Raw genomic sequence first — 22,163 nt, 5'->3', positions numbered from 1 at the left:
CCAAACTATAATAAGACAGAGTCTACCCCCAGAGCTTAACCTAGAGTAGGAGGACTAACTCCTAGGCTAGGAAAGTCTGAAAGACACATCGCTAGTTGCAGGGAGGAAGGGTAACCCAACCAAGTGCAACTGGAGGAAGGGCAGAGCCCTTCCTAAGGTCTCATGCACGACCCTAAGGGGGGTTCATTCCCTTAGGGTAGGCAGAGAAGCGATAAATACTCTGGTTGTAGACGAGATCCCCCTATATAGAAGGGAAAGCAAGTCTACCCAGAGGGAATTACCCGCAGGTACGGGGAATAGGGAGCATACAAGGGTTCCTACATTAGGTTAGGAGGGGGTTGATACACAATCAACTCGGTCCCTTATATGGTCCCCGAAGGCGAAAACACTTACATCACAATAAATAGTATGTTTAATAATGCCACAATCTTCATAACTTAACTTAGGAACACTAATATATATCATGCATGAAAACAAGCACTAGGCTGTCCAGGCTAGGGGCTAAGCTAGCGATCTAGTATGGAGTCGAACAGCGACCGTAGTCTGATGAGCGCTAAAACACGATATAATGATTCCCTAGCTATGAAGACTAAATAACTAATAATATTAATTAGTTAAAGGACCGGAGAAGGCTGTTCTGGCTAACTAAATAAAGCATGCAACATGAACAGCGGCGCCGTAAAATGGCTCGTCCGGCATCGGCACAGCTCTGCCACAAAACACAATATTTTACGAAAAGTAGAAGTTACTTTACGGCCAGAGCTTATTTAAACAATACTAGGACCTGGTACTCAACTTTCCAGAAGAAGGCGAGGCTGAAGGCTGCGACATTACGGCGATGTAAGCAGATAAAGAAGTCATTTGGGAAAAATCCGACTTACCGTAGAAGCTACAGGTGAAAGGATGAGGACGGACGTGATGTCATTTAGCAATGGCGTCCGTTTGTTTACGTCTCGAGTACCAAAAGTAGCCACGGATGAGAGTAACTTTGGAACGGCTCCTCAGTTACTCAGCCACCTTTCCATATCGAAGTGTTAACTCTATATGGGGTGCAGATAGCTATGTGGCGTGTTCATACATGCGTCCCCTGTTGATATACGATATCCTAGAGGGAAACCTTTAGGGTACTTGCACCAGAAGTTAGAATTCTGTGATAACCTTTAGTTTAATTCTCTGGGAATATCCACTGTAGTTAAATATACCCTAGGAAGCTACTGAAGGAACCTTCCATCAGGACGTCAAGGCTTGAGCCCAAAAAAATTTTGATTTATTAGTTGGTCTAGTCTTCATTTTTCTGGTTCCAGCTTCATGATTGTCATGGACCAAAAACAAACATTTCCAATTATTTGTAATTTAAAAATGAACTAAGTATTTTCTTTTTTAGAATACTTAGTTATGCTTTTGGTATTTATACTTCATTGAGGCATGGAGTAAAGACAAAACGATGAAACATATTTTATTCAAATTTTAAGGCACTTTACAATACATATTGTGGTATATAATTAGGTTTCTAATCTAATCACAAGAGGGAGTTCTCACAAAATATAACCAATCAGTTTGAAAATTCTAACAGTTTAAATGAAAGGTGAATTTATAGTCTTTTAAAATATTGCAAAAAAATTCCATGATATTTAAAACACATATGTTTACAGGATTTCAGTCTCTATGTTGAAGTACAAAATTTCCCCCATGAAATATTAAAGAATCCATAAAAAATTTGGGAAAAGAATTTTGAGAGATATGAAAATCAGTAACTTCCATATTATCTGCTTGGCAAATTCTGAGCTTCATTCTGATGGGATAATTCATATTATATTTTCCAAAATGAAAATTACATTTATTTTGTACTTCGTTGAAAGAACTACAGCTATTTCAGTTCTTTTTTTAATCAAGTTTCACATCCTTAAAAGGAAATGAGCAAAGGTGTGAATGCAGTGAAAACAATACCCTTCTCAATTTAGTCTGACAATGATCATACAATAAAGTACTGTACTATAACACTAAACAAGAAAACATCAAACCTCAAACAAGGTCTTACAAATGACATACACTACAAGACATCAACTTGTTCCACAATTAAAAGTCAAAACAGTACACTCACAATTACTTACGTCGAATTTAGGTCAATCAGGTACAATTTCAGCAGTGGCTACTTTGCGATGAATCAACGTATTCTCATTTTACTATACAGATGACGTATTCCGTCCTCTATGTCAGGTCTTGCATGTTTATATTGTTATCCAACTTAGAATAATGTTAACATGCATCTCACACAATGAAATTTCCAACTGTATTCTTCAGTTTCATATATATACATACAGTATATATATATATATATATATATATATATATATATATATATATATATATATATATATATAATATATATATATATATATATATATTTATATATATATATATATATATATATATATATATATATACACGCATATATATTTATATACTGTATATATATATATATATATATATATATATATATATACATATATACATATATATATATATATATATATATATATATATATATATATATACATATATATATATATATATATATATATATATATATATATATATATACAGTACATATTTATATATACATATATATATATATATATATATATATATATATATATATATATATATATACAATATATATATATATATATATACATATATATATATATATATATATATATATATATATATATATATATATATATATATATATATATATATATATATATATATATATATATATATATATATATATATATATATATATACAGTATATATATATATATATATATATATATATATATATATATTCAGTAAGTTAAAACACTCATTTGAACTCACACATTGACTGGAAATAATCAATAAATCCTTTGGTTATAAATGATCCTTAAAATTAATTTGCTCTTAGTGTTTGCCAGTCGATGATTAAACTGTAAAAAAATTTCTAAAGCACTGAACAAGTTTGAGGTATGCATATGTATACTGCTATGCATGTGTGTATATTTTATGAAAGTATGGATGTGTGTTGGTTTTTGCCAAATTCAAACAATGATGTAGAAAAATATTGAACAAGCAACAACCACACTTGTAAGCTGTAATGAAATTGTTGCTTATTCAGACTAAGCATGCATCAACGCATGTGCTATCACAGATAGAATACACAGATCACAACCAGGACACAACTGTGTCTTCAACAGTGCAATAAGAACACTCTTAAGATATATCTAAAGATCATATGAGAGAGAGAGAGAGAGAGAGAGAGAGAGAGAGAGAGAGAGAGAGAGAGAGAGAGAGAGAGAGAGAGAGAGACAAAAGCTGTCTCAAACCATTTCCAGTCTGATTATATCCACAACCTAACCAAATTAATATGGTTTTCTCTTCTGGCGATAAAAGATTAAAGTAAATTCCTCTATAAGGTTAGTAATCCTAGTTTCTCACCTTTAAATATCAATTCCAACTTTCTGAGAAAAATCACTATCCCAAGCTGGTCGTCAATGATAAATATGTTAATTAATTTAGGCTATTCTTCAATGCATCCAAGAACAGGTTATCAAAGAGATCGGCCCATGCATATTTCTATCTGCTTTGGCCATCCTCAAGAGAAAAACAAAATGAGAGAGAGAGAGAGAGAGAGAGAGAGAGAGAGAGAGAGAGAGAGAGAGAGAGAGAGAGAGAGAGAGAGAGAGAGAATAATACTCATGGGTCATAACGGACCTACACTAACCTGGGCTTAATGCCATGTTGCATTCTTGAGTTTGTAAGTACTGTACAATATACATACTTTTCCGAAAAAAATTATTCATTGTAATGCGTGCTTCTGTGCATGAGCATAAGCATCCTGGTTAAATGTTTATTTTTTGTATATGTGTACCTGTGTACATGGCATGTATATCACTAAGGCACCCGTATATATCACACCTATATCACCTACCTACCAAACGTAATACCTAATGACTGCATGTGACTACTGGGTCTTTTTCGGCTACTTATTTCAATGGGAATTCTCTTATTTCCAAGGCATTTAACCATAATTCAGTAAAGTCACTTCTTTTTTAAGAGGTGAAAATAAATTGGTAAGTTTTGTATAGTTACAGATGTTTCTACCTTTCTTGTTACTAAGAAAGCTGATTACCAAAGTTCAAAGAAATTCTATAGATAATCTTAATCAAAACTTACAAATAAAATGAACCCAGATTGGAGGCAGCAGCATTTTCTAATAAATGCCATTTTGGTAGACTTCAAACCTCATTTAAAAAAATACCTGCTATTCTTTTGGGTATATCAAATTCCACAACTAAATCTATTCACGACATAAAGAATATGACTTAATTAAGATTTAAATTAAAAACATATAAAATACAATTTTCCCTCTTCTATGACATGCGACAATGTGTTCCTTCCATTCTATTTTTTTTTTTAACTTTAGTTACAAAGTACTATCGGCCATCTACTGGCCAGGAGGTGCAAGGAGGTGTGAAGGTGATGGTGGGATAGAGTTGGCTGGATAGGCAGGATGGAGGGGTGTCATCCCTCCATGGACGTATCCTGGAGGACGTTGAGGGGGCGGTTGTGCCACGGGAATGCCCTGAAACAGGAGGATGGAGAAGGATCTTGTAAAGTCTTACGACAAGGTTTTTTCTTTGTACCAAGGGGAAAAATACTTTAGGCCTTAACTACAGGAACACTTGTTTGTCCTTACATTGTACTTCACCTACCAATTGTTTCTGAAACATACAGTAATCTGTTTTCGTAAGTTGATGTAGTTCACAGTTCTTGCATAGGCTGTACTATGTAGAAATGTATGTTTCCATTATAGTAATTCATTTGTAACAATATTACTGTAGTTCTTGTAAAAAGTATCGAGTGTACTTAATTTACCAACTCCTCAAGGTATTTTTTCTTATTGTATCACAGAGTAAATTAAATCAGGTTTTAGATTTTTGCTAATTGCAGCTCTATCTTCACACACTCTCAGGCAGTATTTCTTGATGTAATTATGCGAAATGTTTTTGTTTAACTAATTTCCATAAAACCTTTCACGAGTTTCGACTTTGAAAATAAAAAAAGTTATCCTCTACAAGTAGGAGCTTTTAAAAAGTTATCCTCTACAAGTAGGAGCTTTTATGTTGAACTTAATTTACCCTGGCATTCAGAGTACTGCAACACATGAAAATGCTTTTTTTCTCCTCAATAATGCTTCCCAAACTAGTCCTTCTTGCAACACTCATTCCATAATTGACAGCAATCTGGTCAACTTAAAATTACACTTATTTTTACAATTAAAACAATAAGACTTATAAACTACACAAACTTAATTCACTTTATATCTTTCCAGTTATGAGCAGATGGGATGTCAAAGCTTCCTTGAGCATAACAAAAATAAACACTCTTTTTAACAAGAAACATTAACAATCACGTAATTAAGCACTTAACATAAAGCGAAGTTTCCTTCTGATTCTTAATGGCAAAAATTAAAGAAAAATTGCCTTCGGCCCCGAACGTCTCTCGTCTCTCAACTTACGTAGACGTTGTTCGGCTGGACATTGCTCGGCTGAACAACATTCGTCGTCCATGCCTGCTGCTGCTGTTCCTTTTCACGGGCTTCTAATGCATCAAGAGCTTTCTTGCTGTTCTCGACAAGTTTCTACAAGAGAAAAAAATTAAACTAAGGGACAATTTACAGTATGAGAAACCTATAGCATTTTATAATTTACGCATTAAAAACCGACTCTACACATTGCAATCATCGATTGCCATAAGCTTTCAGTTGAATGTGTGTGTGAAAATTATGGAAATATCATAACACAACTAACATGTGTTGTCAAATGAATTGAGATATGGAGATTTTATCAATATTTGTAGATTAGAAAGTGACTAGTTTAAAGAAACAGCTAGTCCGGAATAACAATGTGTTACAATTCCATATTATCATTACTACAATGTACACAAGTGTATTAAACACAGTAAAAATGTACATACTGCATACTTGTGTACAGTACATCCAACAATATGCAATGCTTTGTTTACTAGGTAGAAATATACGACGACAAAGAAAAAAATACGCAAAACATTTTTCCCAACTTTGGCGAATCTTTGGTTCCTTACCATCAGTCCCTTGCTCATGAAATACGGCTTCTGCAGACCGTCGTTCATCTCACAATCTTCACAGAAACATATGAACAGGGCATCTATCGTCATCTGTTGGAGAAGAGGAAGGGGAGGCATGAGAATACAGCAGTCAAGACTACAATAATGGTAAATAAACCTTTGATACTATGGCAGTTCATACGTGTCATCATCAAAGAAAAATAAGAATCTTATTTACTTTCCTTTCTAGAATCTTTTAAGAATTTTTTGAGCTGATGCATGGCTTGACTGATTATAGAGGAATGAAAGGAAAAGATACCATAGATGAAGAAATCAAATATAAATTACTTGTTTCCACTGTATTTGTACTATCCATGAATTTATACATTTTAAGCTTTTTTTCAAATAAATGTACAGTATCTAAAATGCATGGCAGGTTTGAGCTGTTCATGAAAGATAACGTACATAATCAATGTACTGTTAAGGTTACGATGCCAATAGCTGCATAAAGAAAAATGTAAAGATTTTTTATAACTATGAGATAGGGAGAGAAAGAGACTAACCTCATAAACGGAGATGAAGCAATGGGCGATGAAGAACGTAAAGATGGATGCTAATAGAATTGGCACCCATATGTAGGTTACAACTCCATCTATAGTCTGAGGGAAGAAAACCATTCAAGATATATCTACTGTAATTTTATATATAAAAACTGTATGGTACATACTGTATATCTAAATCTTTTTCACAAACACACATACTCTACATACAGTAGTTTGCATAAATACAGGAATAAATAAATACTGCATATGTACTGTATATGTAAATGTGTGTGCCTACAATTACCTATACAAATACACTAAATATTTATTGGTGAGTACCTGAATGTAAAGTTTACAAGACGGTATCCAAAAGTAATGGAAAAACGCTGAATTTGGTTACTCGATAAAAATTCTACTACATCACTACGGTACTGTACAGTATATCCTTTTTGATGGCCTGTTCATGAGCTTTTATAGAAAGTATTCTACATTTTAAATTATGAATTTTGATCCAAAAGAAATAACAGAGAAACAGTACAGTAAAAATGTGATCCATATAATACGAAATAAAAACATCATGTCATTATCAAAATGTACTGTCATTATTAAGAGATAATTATATCGTACAAAAAAAGTAGAGTACTGTGGTGCGTTTTGTATCATGTCATAGAAATGCCTGGACAATGATAATTCAATGACTCAGAGCCTCAAAATGTGACTTAGAGTATTTCTGTCAAAACGGATTGCAGAACCATTTGTAAAATGAACAAATCAAATATAAAACACCTACTATTAGTATCTTTCCTCTCCTGTTAACTTCATAAGTTCAAACTTGCTGCAAATGATTTTATGTTGATCAGGCTGACTTAAGTCTTGCTCTATAGTTTATTTATGAAATATCTATTTCAGTGTTGTTACTGCTCTTAAAATATTCTATATTAATTGTTCATTACTTCTCATAGATAGTTTATTTAAATCTTTTCCTCACTGGGCATTTTTCCCTGTCAGAGCCCTTTGGCTTATAGGCTCCTGCTTTTCTAACTAGGATTGTATCTTAGCTAATAATAATAATAATAATAATAATAATAATAATAATAATAATAATAATAATAATAGTATTATTATCATAATTATTATTACCTTACATCTTTCTCTTTTCAACACTAGTAAATCTTTATACATTAACAAATACACAAAAGAAAAGTATCTAAAAAGACACCAGTCCCTGGTGCTTCATCCTCTGATTGACTAACTAAAAAAGAATCCTTTAACTGAGACCTTTCATGCACTCATACCTTAATTTAATTATCAATATCCACCTGTACTTTATCTCATATACTATCTAGCTCTTATAGGATGTTAAGGACATCCAGCCACTTAACCAAACTTTATTTTCAATAAAATAACAATATCTGAAAAATCAGTATTGTAGTAGTGAGAATATAACACTAATAGAAGCATCAGGGACCTGTCCTTGTAATGGTCACTTGAATAAATAAAATTTACCTATGATTGTGCTAATCTGTTCAAACAAATTTACATAAATCACCTTCTCTATGTACATGTGTGTGTCTATCCGTCCCTCTGTTTAAAAGTATTTACCTACAGTTATCTGCTTAGCTTTAATAATGCTTTGGTTTACCTTCATAATTTCAATGCCAATGAAAACCGTTGGGACAACCACAGCTAACTTTGCCAACAGGAGGACAAATGACCCGATGTAATTGATAGCCATCACTCTGAAGGCATTACTGACGATAACAGAGAAGGCCTTCTGGGCTGCCTTGCAGAAGCTGTACCCATAAATAGCTGGAAAAATTATAAATAGGAATAAATTTAAAGTAAATATCTTCTTGAAAAAATAATTCTGTACTTTGAATAATCTGCAGGACATGAGATTACAATTCATAAAGTTTCAATTTTATTTCAATTGTTCATTACTTCTCTTATAGTTTATTTCCCTAATTCCTTTCCTCACTTGGCTATTTATCCCTGTTGGAACCCTTGCACTCTAGCATCCTGCTTTTCCAACTAGCTTAGTAAGTAAGTAAGTAAGTAATAATAATAATAATAATAATAATAATAATAATAAGGGGCAGTAGCTGTAGAGAACGGCACCTCGTAGTAACGGGGGATATTGAGGAAGGAAAAGACTAATTGGTAAGGGAACTCTGGTAGTGGTTTCACAAGCCCCAGTTATTATACCGACACCCTATAAGGGTGAGCGAGCTGGGTATATTCCTGGCATTCCATGCAACTTTTTTCTCTGGTATATTTAGCAGTATTTATACCGTAGAAATGGTGCTATAAGGAGCACTTCACGGAGTGACAAAGGTTGAGCCCAGAAATAATAATAATAATAATAATAATAATAATAATAATAATAATAATACTGTACAAGCATATACAGTATAGAAGGGTGTCTGCCTCAGTGAATGTATAGAGCATTTCCTCACCTATCTCAATGTATGCATTTCGACTCAGGAACTTGAGGAATTTCTCGAAGCACCAGAGACAGCACTGGCAACACTTCAGAAGGAATCCACATACAGGATTGGCTCCCCCGAGCCTTTTCTCCATTTTCTGTTCAAAAGAGAAATCAAGACTCATACATACTGATATACAGTACAGTATAGTACATAAATACATAAATAAATATATGATATATTTTTGGGCTCAAGCCATGTCGTCCTGATGGAAGGTTCCTATAGGTAGCTTTCTAAGGGATATTTGGCTCAGTGATATTCCCAGAGAATTAACCTTTAGGTCTCCAGAATTCTAACTCCTGGCACAAATATCCTTAAAATTTCTATTAAGGATATCGCATATATCAGGGGACGTATATCTTGATACGCCACATAGCAATCTTCACCCCGAATAGCGTTTTCGTTTCGAGGGGGAAGAGTGGCAAAAATAGAAGGGGAGCCGTTATCAAGGTTACCCTTCCTCCCGTACTACTATCGAGCATCTAGATGGCGCTGTATCCAAGATAGCGCTCATTCCTATTTTTGTAGCAATTTTGCACGGTGGTGTTCCCTGTTGATCTAACGTTTTGATCGCTTTTGAGAGGATTCAATAAGCAATCTCCAGCTTCTTTTGCCACTGGAAAGTTGAGTATTTATTCTTTACAATGTATAATTTTTAGCTCCTGCTTCACAGTGAAATTAGAGTAATTTATTGTGTTAAGGAGCTAGGCCTGTCACCAGAGGCGCCATGGGTGCTGTCGTTCGTTATGCAAGTGTTATTTAGTTAGCAGAACGACTTTCCCGGTTGTAATAGTATTAATAATTTATGAAAGCTATTTAGGCTCAATTATACTAGTAAAGATATATATTTTATGCATAATTTCCTCTCCCTTTTGTCGATTGTATACGTTAGAGTTTCAGTGATTTTGGTAACCGAGATCTCCTCTCTTGCTGGGCTACCCAGCCTAGGCGCTGTAGTATACTTTCTGACATTATCCCCGTTTACCCTCGTGTATCATTTTATTGATTCAACGGGAGATAGTACATCTCCTAGAATTATATAACTCAATACTTGTCTCCTGTGGAGATTTAAGGGTAATCCCTCCTTCCCTCTGTGTGCACCCTATCTGATCTTGCCATACACTCCGGCTTGACTAGGCTAGGGTTTTCTGTCTCCCACCTTTGCCGGCGAGATCCCGGCTTTGGTTTTCGACAGAACCTCAGAGTATTCAGTCTTTCTGCCGGCGGCAGAGCAGCAGGGTGAGTAGTCACTCCCCTGCCGGCATAGGAGGTTAAGCCTCCCTAGGCCGCACCTGAAGTGGTACTATGATGCCGCCACCTTCTCCCCTGCGGTCTAGAAGACTAGTCCTGTGTCAGCAGACCCTAGGCTGAAGAATAGTATTCTTCTGCTGCCTAGGATGTCGCCGATACTGAAACATTGTTTCTCTCTTGTGTGGAGGCAGCGGCAATCCTGCCGCCTTCTTCTACACTTGATAGATTCGGCAGACCCTAGGCTGAAGAATAGTTATTCTTCTGCCCCCTAGGATGGCGCCGATACTGAAACATTGTTTCACTCTTGAGTGGAAGTGGCGGCAATTCTGCCGCCTTCTTCTACAGTTGATACAGGACCCTTTTCCCTTACCCTCTCTGTCCTTTAGCGATGACTTAGCCATCGCAATCCTGTGGCCGTTGTCCTGCAATCTCACCGCTTGCCAGGTGGGATGCGGGCCCGGCCGGGCTCCTACATAAGCAGCTGTTTAGTCACTCAGTCTTTCCCTTATGGATACAAGGCTCCGGGAAGGTTGTGCCGGCTATGACGGCTCCCGGTGGGAGACCCTTCTGCTGCTGAAGGTTCTCCAGTCCTCCCTTGGACTGCCATCCACATTCCTGAAACCGGCAATGCCGGCAACGGATCTTACGGCTGGATGGAAGCCTGAATGATGCATTCTCCCCTTCCATTTGAACCCTCTTCTGGAGGAAGGCAGTACAGTAAGGTTATATACTTACACCCTTATTTATTGTAAACATAAATTCTAATAAGGCAGCCCTTCACTCCATGCTTTTTCTCTCTCTGTCAGCTAGTGCCGCCAGGTACTAACCCAGCCGGCAGCATGTCGGCTGGGCCGGTGCCGTCAGGTATTAGCCCTCCCAGCAACATGCCAGTATATTGCAGTACAGTATATACTGCAGATAGAAAACTATTGTATATATCATACAGTAGTTATTTTCCAACATATTTTGTGTATCCTTGCACAGTCTTTTGCTGAGACCAATCCTATATTGAAAGAATAGAATTCCTTCAATACTCTGATTAGAAATCAGTTAATAACTTACCCTACAATATTAAATAGTTTAGAAGGGTCAGTGGTAGTACACTTTTCTATCCCTAGAGGTTAGAACCCTTCTCTTTTGAGTTTTCCCTGATCAGGAAACTCTAGTCTTAATATTGGAAAGGGAGGTCACAGCAATTGGCTGGGAGGGATACACAAATATGTGTCTTTTCTAATTTCTAGTCCAGCCGGCGACATGCCGGCCGGACTGTACCGCTAGGTGCTAGCCATGCTGGCAACACGCAGGCTGAACTATTATACAGTAGCTAGTATATTTGCAGTATAGTATGTACTACAAACAGAAAACTACAGTATTTATTATACAGTAGGTAATTTCCAACATACCTTGTGTACCCTTTTACAGTCTTTTGCTGAGACCAATCCTATATTGAAAGAATAGAATTCCTTCAATACTTTGATTGGAAATCAGTTAATACTTACCCCACAATATTAGATAATTAGAAGGGTCAGTGGCAGTGTACACTTTTCTATCCCTAGAGGTTAGAACCCTTCTCTTTTGAGTTGCCCTGATAAAGGAAACTCTATACAGTATCTTTAATATTGGGGGGAGGTCACAGCAATTGGCTGGGAGGGATACACAAGTATGTGTCTTTCCCTATTTCTTTCTAGCTAACTATCCTAAGCTGTAATGATTGAAATATGAATATTTGCATATCTGTTTATCACGTGAGATAAACAATCGCATACTCATTTTATTTTCCCTTCTTTACAGGAGGAACCCCAGATGAAATGCGATGCGATCTTCTGCAACCATAGGAGTAGGAACTTCTACGGTCATAAAGCGTGCAGGTCTCATGGCCCCCAGTATTACCGAAACCCTGCAGTACTGGGACCCCCAAGTCTGCAATATCTGCCGGACCTTGGTGACCGAAGGTTTCGACGACCCCGTCAACGGAGTCGAGGGATGCGGCACGAGAAAAGCTGCGCAAGTGGGTACGAGGGTTCCAAAAGAACTCTCCGGGACCATACCTACCTAACGATAGGATGCGTAGCTTGCTGTTCCCGAAAGCGGGTAGTGAAATTGTCGTGCCCCAAGTACGACCCGGACCTCCCTGCGTCCAGATTGCCATCGAGATGGAGGTAAGGGAGGCGTTGCAAAGTATGGACATCCACCAGGAGGTAAGGACGTCGGAAGTGTCTATGGACACTGAAAAGGATCTATTAAAGGATCATCCCGAGGAGGAGTCTACTCTACCTCTGGAAGAAGATGATGATGTCGAGTCGGAGTTCCTTCCGTCTGTGCCGGCACCGGAACCGTTACCCTCGACGTTTTCGCCTTCTACCTCTCCATTGGACAACATGAGCCAGGTACTGGCCCATCTTACAGATTTAATGGAGAACATTCGCAAACGAGGCGAAGCAAGGGAAGCGAAATTCGAGAGAGAGCTCCGTGAAGCTCCATTTATCGCCTCCAGAGGGTCATACAAGTGACCCAGAGGCCAAGATCTCCCGACCTGCTCCAAAACCAATCCCTGGAGGTATGCGGAGTTTATGCTGATTTTGAACGGCAAACTCTACATCTCAGAGAAGATGGGAGCTGTCCCCTTAGACGACATCCAGTTTTGGCCAAGCTTTAACACTTATCCTGATTGCTTCATTCGACTGAAGCATGAACCAATGCCAAAAGAGGAGACAGAACCGAAGGAGGTCATGGTTTTCGACCACGAAAAGGCACAGGCTCTCTTGTCAAGTAGCTTGAGTAAGGAGGGCTATTCGGTGTCGAAAGTGTCCGCCTTGAGCAAGAAACACCCTACCTTTCTTGCTCCTGCTTCAATAATCTTCCCCTTTACGTTGAAGGCATTTAAATCTGTTGCCAAGGCAGTGGAGACAGGCAACCCATGCCCTGCACTAGAGGAGTGCAGGCCACTGTCGTTAGCCTTGCCCATGCAGGAGAAGGAATGGAAGGAAGTCCACCTAACCTTCTCAGTAGGGAAACTGGACACGGACATCGCTGAACGACAGTTTAGCGAGAATCTCCCTAAAATTTCTGACTTTCTCTTGTGCATGGAACAAGAGACGAAGGAGAGACTTGCGGCCTCTTTATTCCTACAAAACTGCATAGAGATGTGTGCAGGCCAACGAAGTACCCCAGACATGCCCATGGTCCTGGCCAAAATGCATATGGCCACCCTAGTAAAGGACCTGTATGCTTTCATGAAGGCTAGGAGAGCCTGTAGAGAGTTTGTGTTCGCTGCTGCAACAGTGAAACATGAACCCAGGAAGCTGATATATTCTAACATCTGGGGTAAAGACCTCTTCCCGAACAAAGTAGTCAAAGAGGTAGTCGAGAAAGCCATCACAGAGAATAGGAACCTTCTCCAGAAGTGGGGCATCTCTTCAAAGAGGATGTCTTCCCTGGATGCGGGTCCCCAACCTAAAAGGAAGATGAAGAAGTCTAGACTTCCCCCTCGGCCTGCTCAACAACATCCCACAGTTATTATGACTGCGGTGCCCCAAGTGGTGGCCCAAACACAGACCACCTTCCAAGTGGTGCCTCAACAGCTGGTTGCCCAGTCACCAGCTTTTAACCCCAGGTTTGAGAGGCAGACCACTACCTCTTGGTTGAAAGGTAAAGGATCCAGACGGGGCTCCTCTAGACATTCCTCAATAGGTAAGGGACGATGTGGTCAAGGAGGTAAACCCTCCGATCAATCGAAGCAAGGAGACGCTTCCGGTAAGAGGGAGGCTCCAACAATTTCAGGATCATTGGACCTTCGATCCTTGGGCCCACGGCCTAATCAAGATTGGACTAGGATGGAAACGGAACAAGTCTCCACCATCATTTCCTCAATTCTTCCAACACTCTAACCCTGCATTACAAGAATATACCCTATAGCTCTTGAGCATACAGGTTATAAGGAAAGCAAAGTCCATCAGATTCCAGGGAAGGCTGTTTTGTGTTCCCAAGAAGGACTCAGAAAAACCAAGAGTCATTCTGGGCTTGTCACCACTCAACAAGTTCATAAAAAACAGCAAGTTTAAGATGTTAATCCTTCAACACATAAGGACCCTATTACAAAAAGGGGCGTTCACAATCTCGATAGACCTGACAGATGCCTATTGGCACCTTCTAGTCAGTCGCCCCCTCTCCTCCTACCTAGGATTCAAGTTACAGAAGATAAAGTATGTTCTAAGAGCCATACCCTTCGGACTAAACATAATCCCAAGTATCTTCATGAAACTTGCAGACACAGTTGTACAACAACTAGGCCTAGAAGGCGTTCAGGTAGCAGCGTACCTGGACGACTGGCTGGTGTGGGCAGTATCCGAAACGGCTTGTCTGCAAGCATCCAAAGAAGTGATCCAGTTCCTAGAACATCTGGGATGCAAAATCAACTTCAAGAAGTCTCGACTCTCTCCAGCTCAAGGGTTTCAATGGTTGGAAATCCATTGGAACCTGAGGTCACATCGTCTCTCCATTCCCTCAGGGAAGAGGAGGGAGATCGTAGGGTCTGTTAAGAGACTACTGTAATCCGACAGGATTTCAAGACGCCAACAGGAAAGAGTACTGGGCTCTCTCCAGTTCGCAGCAGTAACAGACCCAGTGCTAAGAGCACTGCTGTAAGATGTGTCAGGAGTCTGGAGAAGATACGCATCAAACGCTCGAAGAGATCTAAAATGACCGATACCGGCCTTACTACGATCACTTCTCAACCCATGGTCAAAGGCCAAGAGTCTAATGAGGACCGTGCCCTTGCAATCACCTCTGCCGTCGATGACCATCCACATGGATGCCTCGACGGAAGAATGGGGAGTTCACTCCCATCAAAGGAAAGTCCAAGGGACTTGGTCATCTCTGTTCAAGGCCTTTCTCATCAACATTTTGGAAGCCATAGCAGTCCTCTTGACGTTGGGAAAACTCTCCCCTCGCAGATCAGTCCACATCAGACTGATCTTGGACAGCGAAGTGATAGTGAGATGTCTGAACCAACAAGGCTCGAGATCGTCCCATATCATCCATGTGATATTAGCCTTCCTTTGTCTAGAGAGATGGCACCTATCAGCAGTTCACTTACAAAGGTTCTGCAAAGTGAAGGCGGATGCTCTATTCAGGCTCAAGCCGATAGTCAGAATGGTCCCCAGACGCAGACTCATTCTCTTCCATCTTGGAACAAGTCCCGGAACTGCAGGTCGACCTCTTCGCGACGAGCGACATCAAGAAACTACCTCGATATGTAGCCCCATACGACGACCCTCTAGAGGAGATAACGGACGCCATGTCCCTAGTTTGGAACGAATGGACCCGGAATTTCCTGTTCCTTCCATCCAATCTCCTGCTGAAGGTCCTCAACAAGCTGAGATCCTTCCAGGGAACGGCAGCTCTAGTGGCCCCCAAGTGGCCCAAGAGCAACTGGTTCCCTCTAGTGATGGAGCTGAGGCTGAGGCTGGTCCTTGTACCGAACCCAGCACTATCTCAACGGGTTCAAAAGCCGACTGTCTTCGCTTCATCACAGAGAACCCAAAACCTTCATTTCATGATTTTCTCGCCCTAGCGGTTAAGAAAAGATTTGGGATCTCAGAAGGCAGTATAGACTTCTTAGAAGAATACAAGTCTAAGTCAACTAGAAGACAATATGAATCGTCTTGGAAAAAGTGGGTTGCTTTTGTTAAAGCAAAAGGACTGAAAGAAATTTCAATAGACTTCCGTCTGTCCTTCTTTATCCACCTTCATAAACAAGGTCTGGCAGCCAACACGATAACTATGTGCAAGTCAGCTCTGACTAGACCTCTTCTATACGCCTTTCAAGTGGACCTGACGTACGAAATCATTAACAAGATCCCGAAGGCATGCGCTAGACTTAGGCCTGCAGCTCCCGAAGCCCATTTCATGGTCTTTGGACAAGGTCCTACATTATGCCTCATCTGTGAACAATGAAGATTGTTCTCTCAAGGATCTAACCCAGAAGGTTATTTTCCTGTTCGCTATAGCCTCAGGGGCTAGAGTTAGTGAAATAGTAACCCTATCAAGAAATGAGGGCCACATTCAGTTCACAGAAGTGGGAGAACTGAATCTCGTTCCTGATCCAGCCTTTCTCGCCAAAACGAACTACCGACTAAGAGATGGGGTCCCTGGAGAATCTGCCCTCTGAAGGAAGATGTCTCGCTGTGTCCAGTAGATTGTCTAAAGGTCTATCTTCGTAGAACTTCAGACTTCAGGGGAGGACAGCTCTTCAAAGGAGAAACTTCAGGATCAAACTTATCCATAAAACAACTGAGGGCGATGCTCACCTACTTCATTCGCAGAGCGGATCCTGACAGTACACCCGCAGGTTATGATCCGAGAAAAATTGCTTCATCACCGAACTTTTTTCAGTATATGGACTTTGAGCGTCTTCGCTCATATACTGAATGGAAATCATCCAGAGTGTTCTACAAACACTACGCAAAGCAAGTCCACGAACTGAAGTATTATGTGGTGGCGGCAGGTAGTGTATTAAAACCTGTTGTCTAGTGCTGCGATGAACAGTTAATTGATTGGGATTATCAATTAGGGTGAAAAGGTGTTGACACTTCCAGTGTGATACCTTTTAAGTGAGTGTGATACTAAGACTGTTCAAAATCTCAGGTGTGAATTATACAGGTAACACTTGTGCCGTGTGTACATAGTACACAGTGTTGATAGTATACAACATTTACAGAAATAATATTAGGAAAATTTATCAAAATTTTCAAATTTAGAGTGGCACTCATCATTTCTTCCCTTTCAGGGAGAAAAATATTTTCTGTATACGTTGTCCGTATAATTCCCTTAACACGTTACACTCGTTACACTCGTTATTCCATGTGGTCATTTATTCGAAATAAATGTCTATTAGAGTGTAATTGCGTCTTATTTCGCCCTGCAATTAGAACATTAAATATGCCAGAGTTCTCTTACTTATTTATTTAAGTAAACCTCATATTATTGTGTGCTTACAAACAATGGATATAGTTGACACTTACTTGTTCCGACAACATATACAAACCGTGAGAACTTTTGTATATCTAGTGGATACTTATGTTTGTTCATACAATATATGCAAACCTTGAGACCCCTTTTCTACTGTCTAGTATGACTCTTCCCTGCAGGGGGCAGGAAGCACTAACATTGTCCATGATTAGTGGTAATGACGGATAGCGGTAATGTCATTTGTCTCAATGGTTCAGATGACCATAGAAAAATTGTCCCAAGGTTAAGGCACCTATGAAAATCCACAGATACAGTACTTTCTAGTAATTCTCTGGTAAACTTCCATCAGGATGACATGGCTTGAGCCCAAAAAACCGATTTTGAGCAAAGCGAAAAATCTATTTTTGGGTGAGATAGCCATGTCGTCCTGATGGACCCACCCTCCTTTTCTATAGAAAAGGCCTTGGCAGGATCCCTCCCGAAATTACTATATCTGTAGCACCATGCTCAATGCTTCAAGGAATGAGCGCCATCTTGGATACAGCGCCATCTAGATACTCAATGGTAGCATGGGAGGAAGGGTAACCTTGATAACGACTCCCCTTCTATTTTTGCCACTCTTTCCCCTCGAAACGAAAACGCTATTCGGGGTGAAGATTGCTATGTGTCGTATCAAGATATACGTCTCCTGATATATGCGATATCCTTAAGAGAAATTTTAAGGATATTCGCGCAAGGAGTTAGAATTCTGGAGACCTAAAGGTTAATTCTCTGGGAATATCACTGTAGCCAAATATCCCTTAGAAAGCTACCTATAAGAACCTTCCATCAGGACGACATGGCAATCTCACCCAAAAATAGATTTTTCGCTTCGCTCAAAATCCGTTATATCTACTTTTTAATAGATACATTGGACTGGAATACAATAGACAAGATTAATATCAGTTGCAAAAATTTACATTAATCATTCTTTTTCTTAATCACAATTTCTCAAATGCTTAAAAAACAACAACAAATTCACCTTTAGCAGAAATCGTATCATTTTCATAATGGCAATGATGAAAGAGCCAATGGCAACAGATCCAAGATGATACAAATACAGCCTCTTCATTGACTTGAGGATTGGCCATCCCAAATTTTTTTTGTCCCTGAAAGAGGAGAAAAAGATAATGCAGTTTACCTCTACATGAAATAATAATAGAAGTAGTAAAATTTATATCAAGGAAAAAGTACAGTAATTTAATATGCCATTTTTATTTTCACTTGTCATTAATTCAATTTTCTCAACATAAAGTAATATTGAATAGTTTCTAAACAATGATAATTAAACATAAAATAAGGAAATTATTACCTTAAATCACTTCCATTTACAATTTTCTTTTACTTATTTTTGTCCACTATAAACAGTGGAGCTGACAATCGTAAAACTAAAGAGCAAAATATTAAAAAGACAGATTGGGCTGCTCTACTGACCTCGCAAAATACCAAAGGGCCACAGCCCCAGCTATAGTCAGATCTTGACAGTGCAGAGCGAACTGGCTTATCCAAAAGAATGCGAACAAGTGGTACCATCTCATTGCCTGAAATGAGAAGGGACTATGTAAACATGTGAGCATAAGGAATAAACACAAACATGATACCAACACAATGGAAAATGCAAATCAGAGATTGTAAACTTCTATCATGGTGATTTGGATAGTTACTCAGATACTATAGTTATTCAAGTTTAATTTTTCAACAAATATAGGGATGCAGTTAGCATAGTTACCCCCTTATTCTACATCATTTGAGCTTAATTACCTCCAATAATCTTCATTCTTTAAGCTGTATTTCATATATACAAAGATGCAATTAGTATGACTACCGGAATAAGAAACAATTTTATCTCATATCTTTTACGAATGCAGGTGCCATCAAAACTACTATGATTTTTTACTTGCACTTTCCTTTAAAAACACCAGGAACTTTGGAAGTTCCTTAAACACATAACCTCTACAACAATAAAGCAAAGGAATAAGAGGAATTCTGATAAAGATTCAGAATTCTGAAAAGCACTAAAAGACAGTATAGTAAACAAGGACAAATATTACTAATAGTTGACAAGCCCATATGAGGAGCACACTCTCAGACACAAGCAGACATCTCTAACAGGTTGCAAGACTGACGATGAAATATCTCATACAAATAAAAATGTCTACAGTGCATCTCTCTTTTCAAACTGATAACATAATCCAGATAAAGAGGTTATTTAAAAAAAAATTTTACACATGCATAATTTCTCAAATCTTGTGATGAACTTGCCAATAGGTTATCCTCTTCTTTTTTTTTTTTTTTTTTTTTTTAAATTCAGCACTGTCACTAAAAAAAGATTAGATCATTTAATAAATTGTTAAATGGTTCGAAGTTTACAGGTACGATACAGATAGACACCTAAGAGAGTATTCATGTCACCTTCATCTTAACTGCCACAATGTCAAATCTGCTCATAGCTTACTTTTATGAATTCTGGAATAACATAATGTATCGTCTGGCCCACCCTCTTCGGCTCTCCAGATGCCTCTATGTAAAACACTCCAAAGATGAAAATGCCGCAAATCACCACCAACCAGAAGCATGTCTGAAGGGAAAAGATTTAGTTTTTCTCGATGGGAAGAGGCATGTTATATCAGAGGGGTCAGGGTCAAACGTTAGAACATTATAAAATGTAAGATGGGAATGGTACTCATGGGATGGAAACTGAATAGCATTATAAGACGTTAAGATAAGCTACGTGTTCCAGTTGGACTTTATGAATATGAAATTAAAGATGTAAGTTTTAGCAAGTGAAGTTTAGTTCTAAAATGGTGGTAATTTTTGAATTATTAAAAAAAAAAATTATAAGATATATGATGAAATATTTAAGTACCCTCCACCTGTCAAACAAAATGTTTCTACTAATTCCAAGCAGTCAAAAAAATATAATGTTCTTAGGGGCTAGCAACCAAATAGACAAATTCAGAAGTCACACCGTAAAATTTTCCTCCAAATTCTTAACTTAACAAGAATGACTGACAAGTGATAGAGATTATAGTACTTTGGATAATTTACCAAAACATTATTTAAAGAAAATAAGAAAAAGTCTAATGAGGAAGGACAGTCAACTGCTGCCTATTATCATTAAATGTGAAAATTTTATACATAAGACAGTAATGAAACTCACCCACACTGGCTGTAGCAGCAATAAGGGCATAGAAGCAATGGCTTTACCAGCCTCCTTGAAAAGAGCAATTACCAGCTTGATTCTTTTCCTCATAGCAATCAGGAGAATGATCGTTAGAATCTATGGGATAAATAAAATTCATAAAATTATAAATCATCTTCACATTGTAATAACTGCTAACAGGGGATTTATTACTTCACCTAAGGGGATGATTGGAATAATAACTTAAACAAAATTATGGATACATGAAGGCAAAAAGAGGGCTGTACTATGCTTGACCCCATTGAGCAAGAAAGGTAGGACAAAATGACAGCAATGGCAAATGGTGTACAAAATTGTAAAATCATGATTATATTTTAAAGATATGCAATCACAAAGTAATGAGTGCTATCTTACGGTAAATATAGATGAGATGATTGCACCAATCAAGAAGCCGGTGACTTGTTTCCTCATCAGTTCCTTTTCATAGTCGGAGTACTTTCCACTTGTGTCATTCTCCATCTTTGTGACTTCTTTGGATCGGAGGTGCCAAACAACCCAAAGATATATTGTGGCTGCAATAGAACCTATAATGATGATGACCACAGTCAGCCAGACCACGAATTCTGCCAAAAATCTGAAGGAAACAAGGTCTTTTTATGTTTTGACAAATTTCTGATGAATGGAATCAGTCTCCAATTTTCTGGAGCTAAGAATTTATGGTGTTGTTTAATTCTTTATCCATACATATACAGTACTTATTCAAAAGTACTCCTTTTATGGGTAATAAACATGATATAAAATATTTCAATTGCTACCATAAATCGACACCTTAGATTTTGGTTAATGGCATCTCAAGACCATGAAAAGGGATCAAGCAATTTCTTCAGAGTACTGTACTTCAGTCTTCAAGTATATGATTTGGAAAAGTGGTTTCAATATTAGAACACATTTATTCCTCCCTTCTAATTCAATACTGTAGTTGCGATGTCAGAGGTAATGGCAATCGATATCACAGGAAGATAACGTTAAAAAATGCAGTGAAGAGTAAAATAAACATATACTGTAGATAGACTAGAACTATGCTAAGACTTACCTAAGTAACGCCGTAATGATGATGGCAAAAGCTAAACCGACAAGACACATGTACAAAATTTCCTTCCATGACGCCGCCAGATCTTTGCCAACGTCCCTGAAGAAGTTTCCTGCGCTGACACCAAAGATAGCCTTCGTGATCTCATCAGTCTTGTTTGAGGCCCCATCTACTCTCACTGGGATGCAGCGATAGCCAATTTGCGTCGTGCTACAATGGGAAAAGTGAGTATATCATGATTCAACCAGTGAATATTCCACTAGCCTAGTGGATGGGGCTCCATTCACATTGGCACCTTGCGTAAAATAATACCCTAATGTACAAATGAAACAATATTTAAATCACTTAAAAGCGATACTTACGAACTTGAGCACTCAGCAACACAGGTGGCCCCGTCGGACTGTCCCGTTGCGACTGAGGTGGCAAGAGTGACGATGTTTCCCATCCCCAAGAACCTGAAATAAAGAGAAAACCTTGTTAATAAACTGGAAAATAGAGGAATCTTAATACAAGTTTAT

The 22,163-nt window shown here is 38.4% G+C and overlaps 1 protein-coding gene across 2 annotated transcripts in view; it reads right to left on the bottom strand.

Moving 5' to 3' along the window:
• Positions 1–2,861: 2,861 nt before the first annotated feature.
• The window catches only part of LOC137631127 (choline transporter-like protein 1), a 118,260-nt gene continuing 98,958 nt past the window's right edge, over positions 2,862–22,163 (bottom strand). For both annotated transcript variants that reach the window (XM_068362786.1, XM_068362787.1), the window contains 13 exons: positions 22,008–22,100; positions 21,649–21,855; positions 20,970–21,189; positions 20,574–20,693; positions 19,869–19,991; positions 18,848–18,954; positions 18,396–18,522; positions 9,125–9,251; positions 8,311–8,477; positions 6,690–6,785; positions 6,145–6,237; positions 5,561–5,683; positions 2,862–4,624 (listed from right to left, as the gene is read on the bottom strand). In XM_068362786.1, coding sequence (XP_068218887.1) covers positions 4,487–4,624; positions 5,561–5,683; positions 6,145–6,237; positions 6,690–6,785; positions 8,311–8,477; positions 9,125–9,251; positions 18,396–18,522; positions 18,848–18,954; positions 19,869–19,991; positions 20,574–20,693; positions 20,970–21,189; positions 21,649–21,855; positions 22,008–22,100 — 1,741 coding nt within the window. In that variant the 3' untranslated portion in view covers positions 2,862–4,486. The remainder of the gene's footprint in view (positions 4,625–5,560; positions 5,684–6,144; positions 6,238–6,689; positions 6,786–8,310; positions 8,478–9,124; positions 9,252–18,395; positions 18,523–18,847; positions 18,955–19,868; positions 19,992–20,573; positions 20,694–20,969; positions 21,190–21,648; positions 21,856–22,007; positions 22,101–22,163) is intronic.

The sequence above is a fragment of the Palaemon carinicauda genome, chromosome 39, assembly GCF_036898095.1.
Source record: "Palaemon carinicauda isolate YSFRI2023 chromosome 39, ASM3689809v2, whole genome shotgun sequence".
NCBI classification, from domain to species: Eukaryota; Metazoa; Arthropoda; class Malacostraca; order Decapoda; family Palaemonidae; genus Palaemon; species Palaemon carinicauda.
The sequence above is the reverse complement of the archived record's forward strand: the minus strand, read 5'-3'. Positions and strand labels throughout refer to the sequence as shown.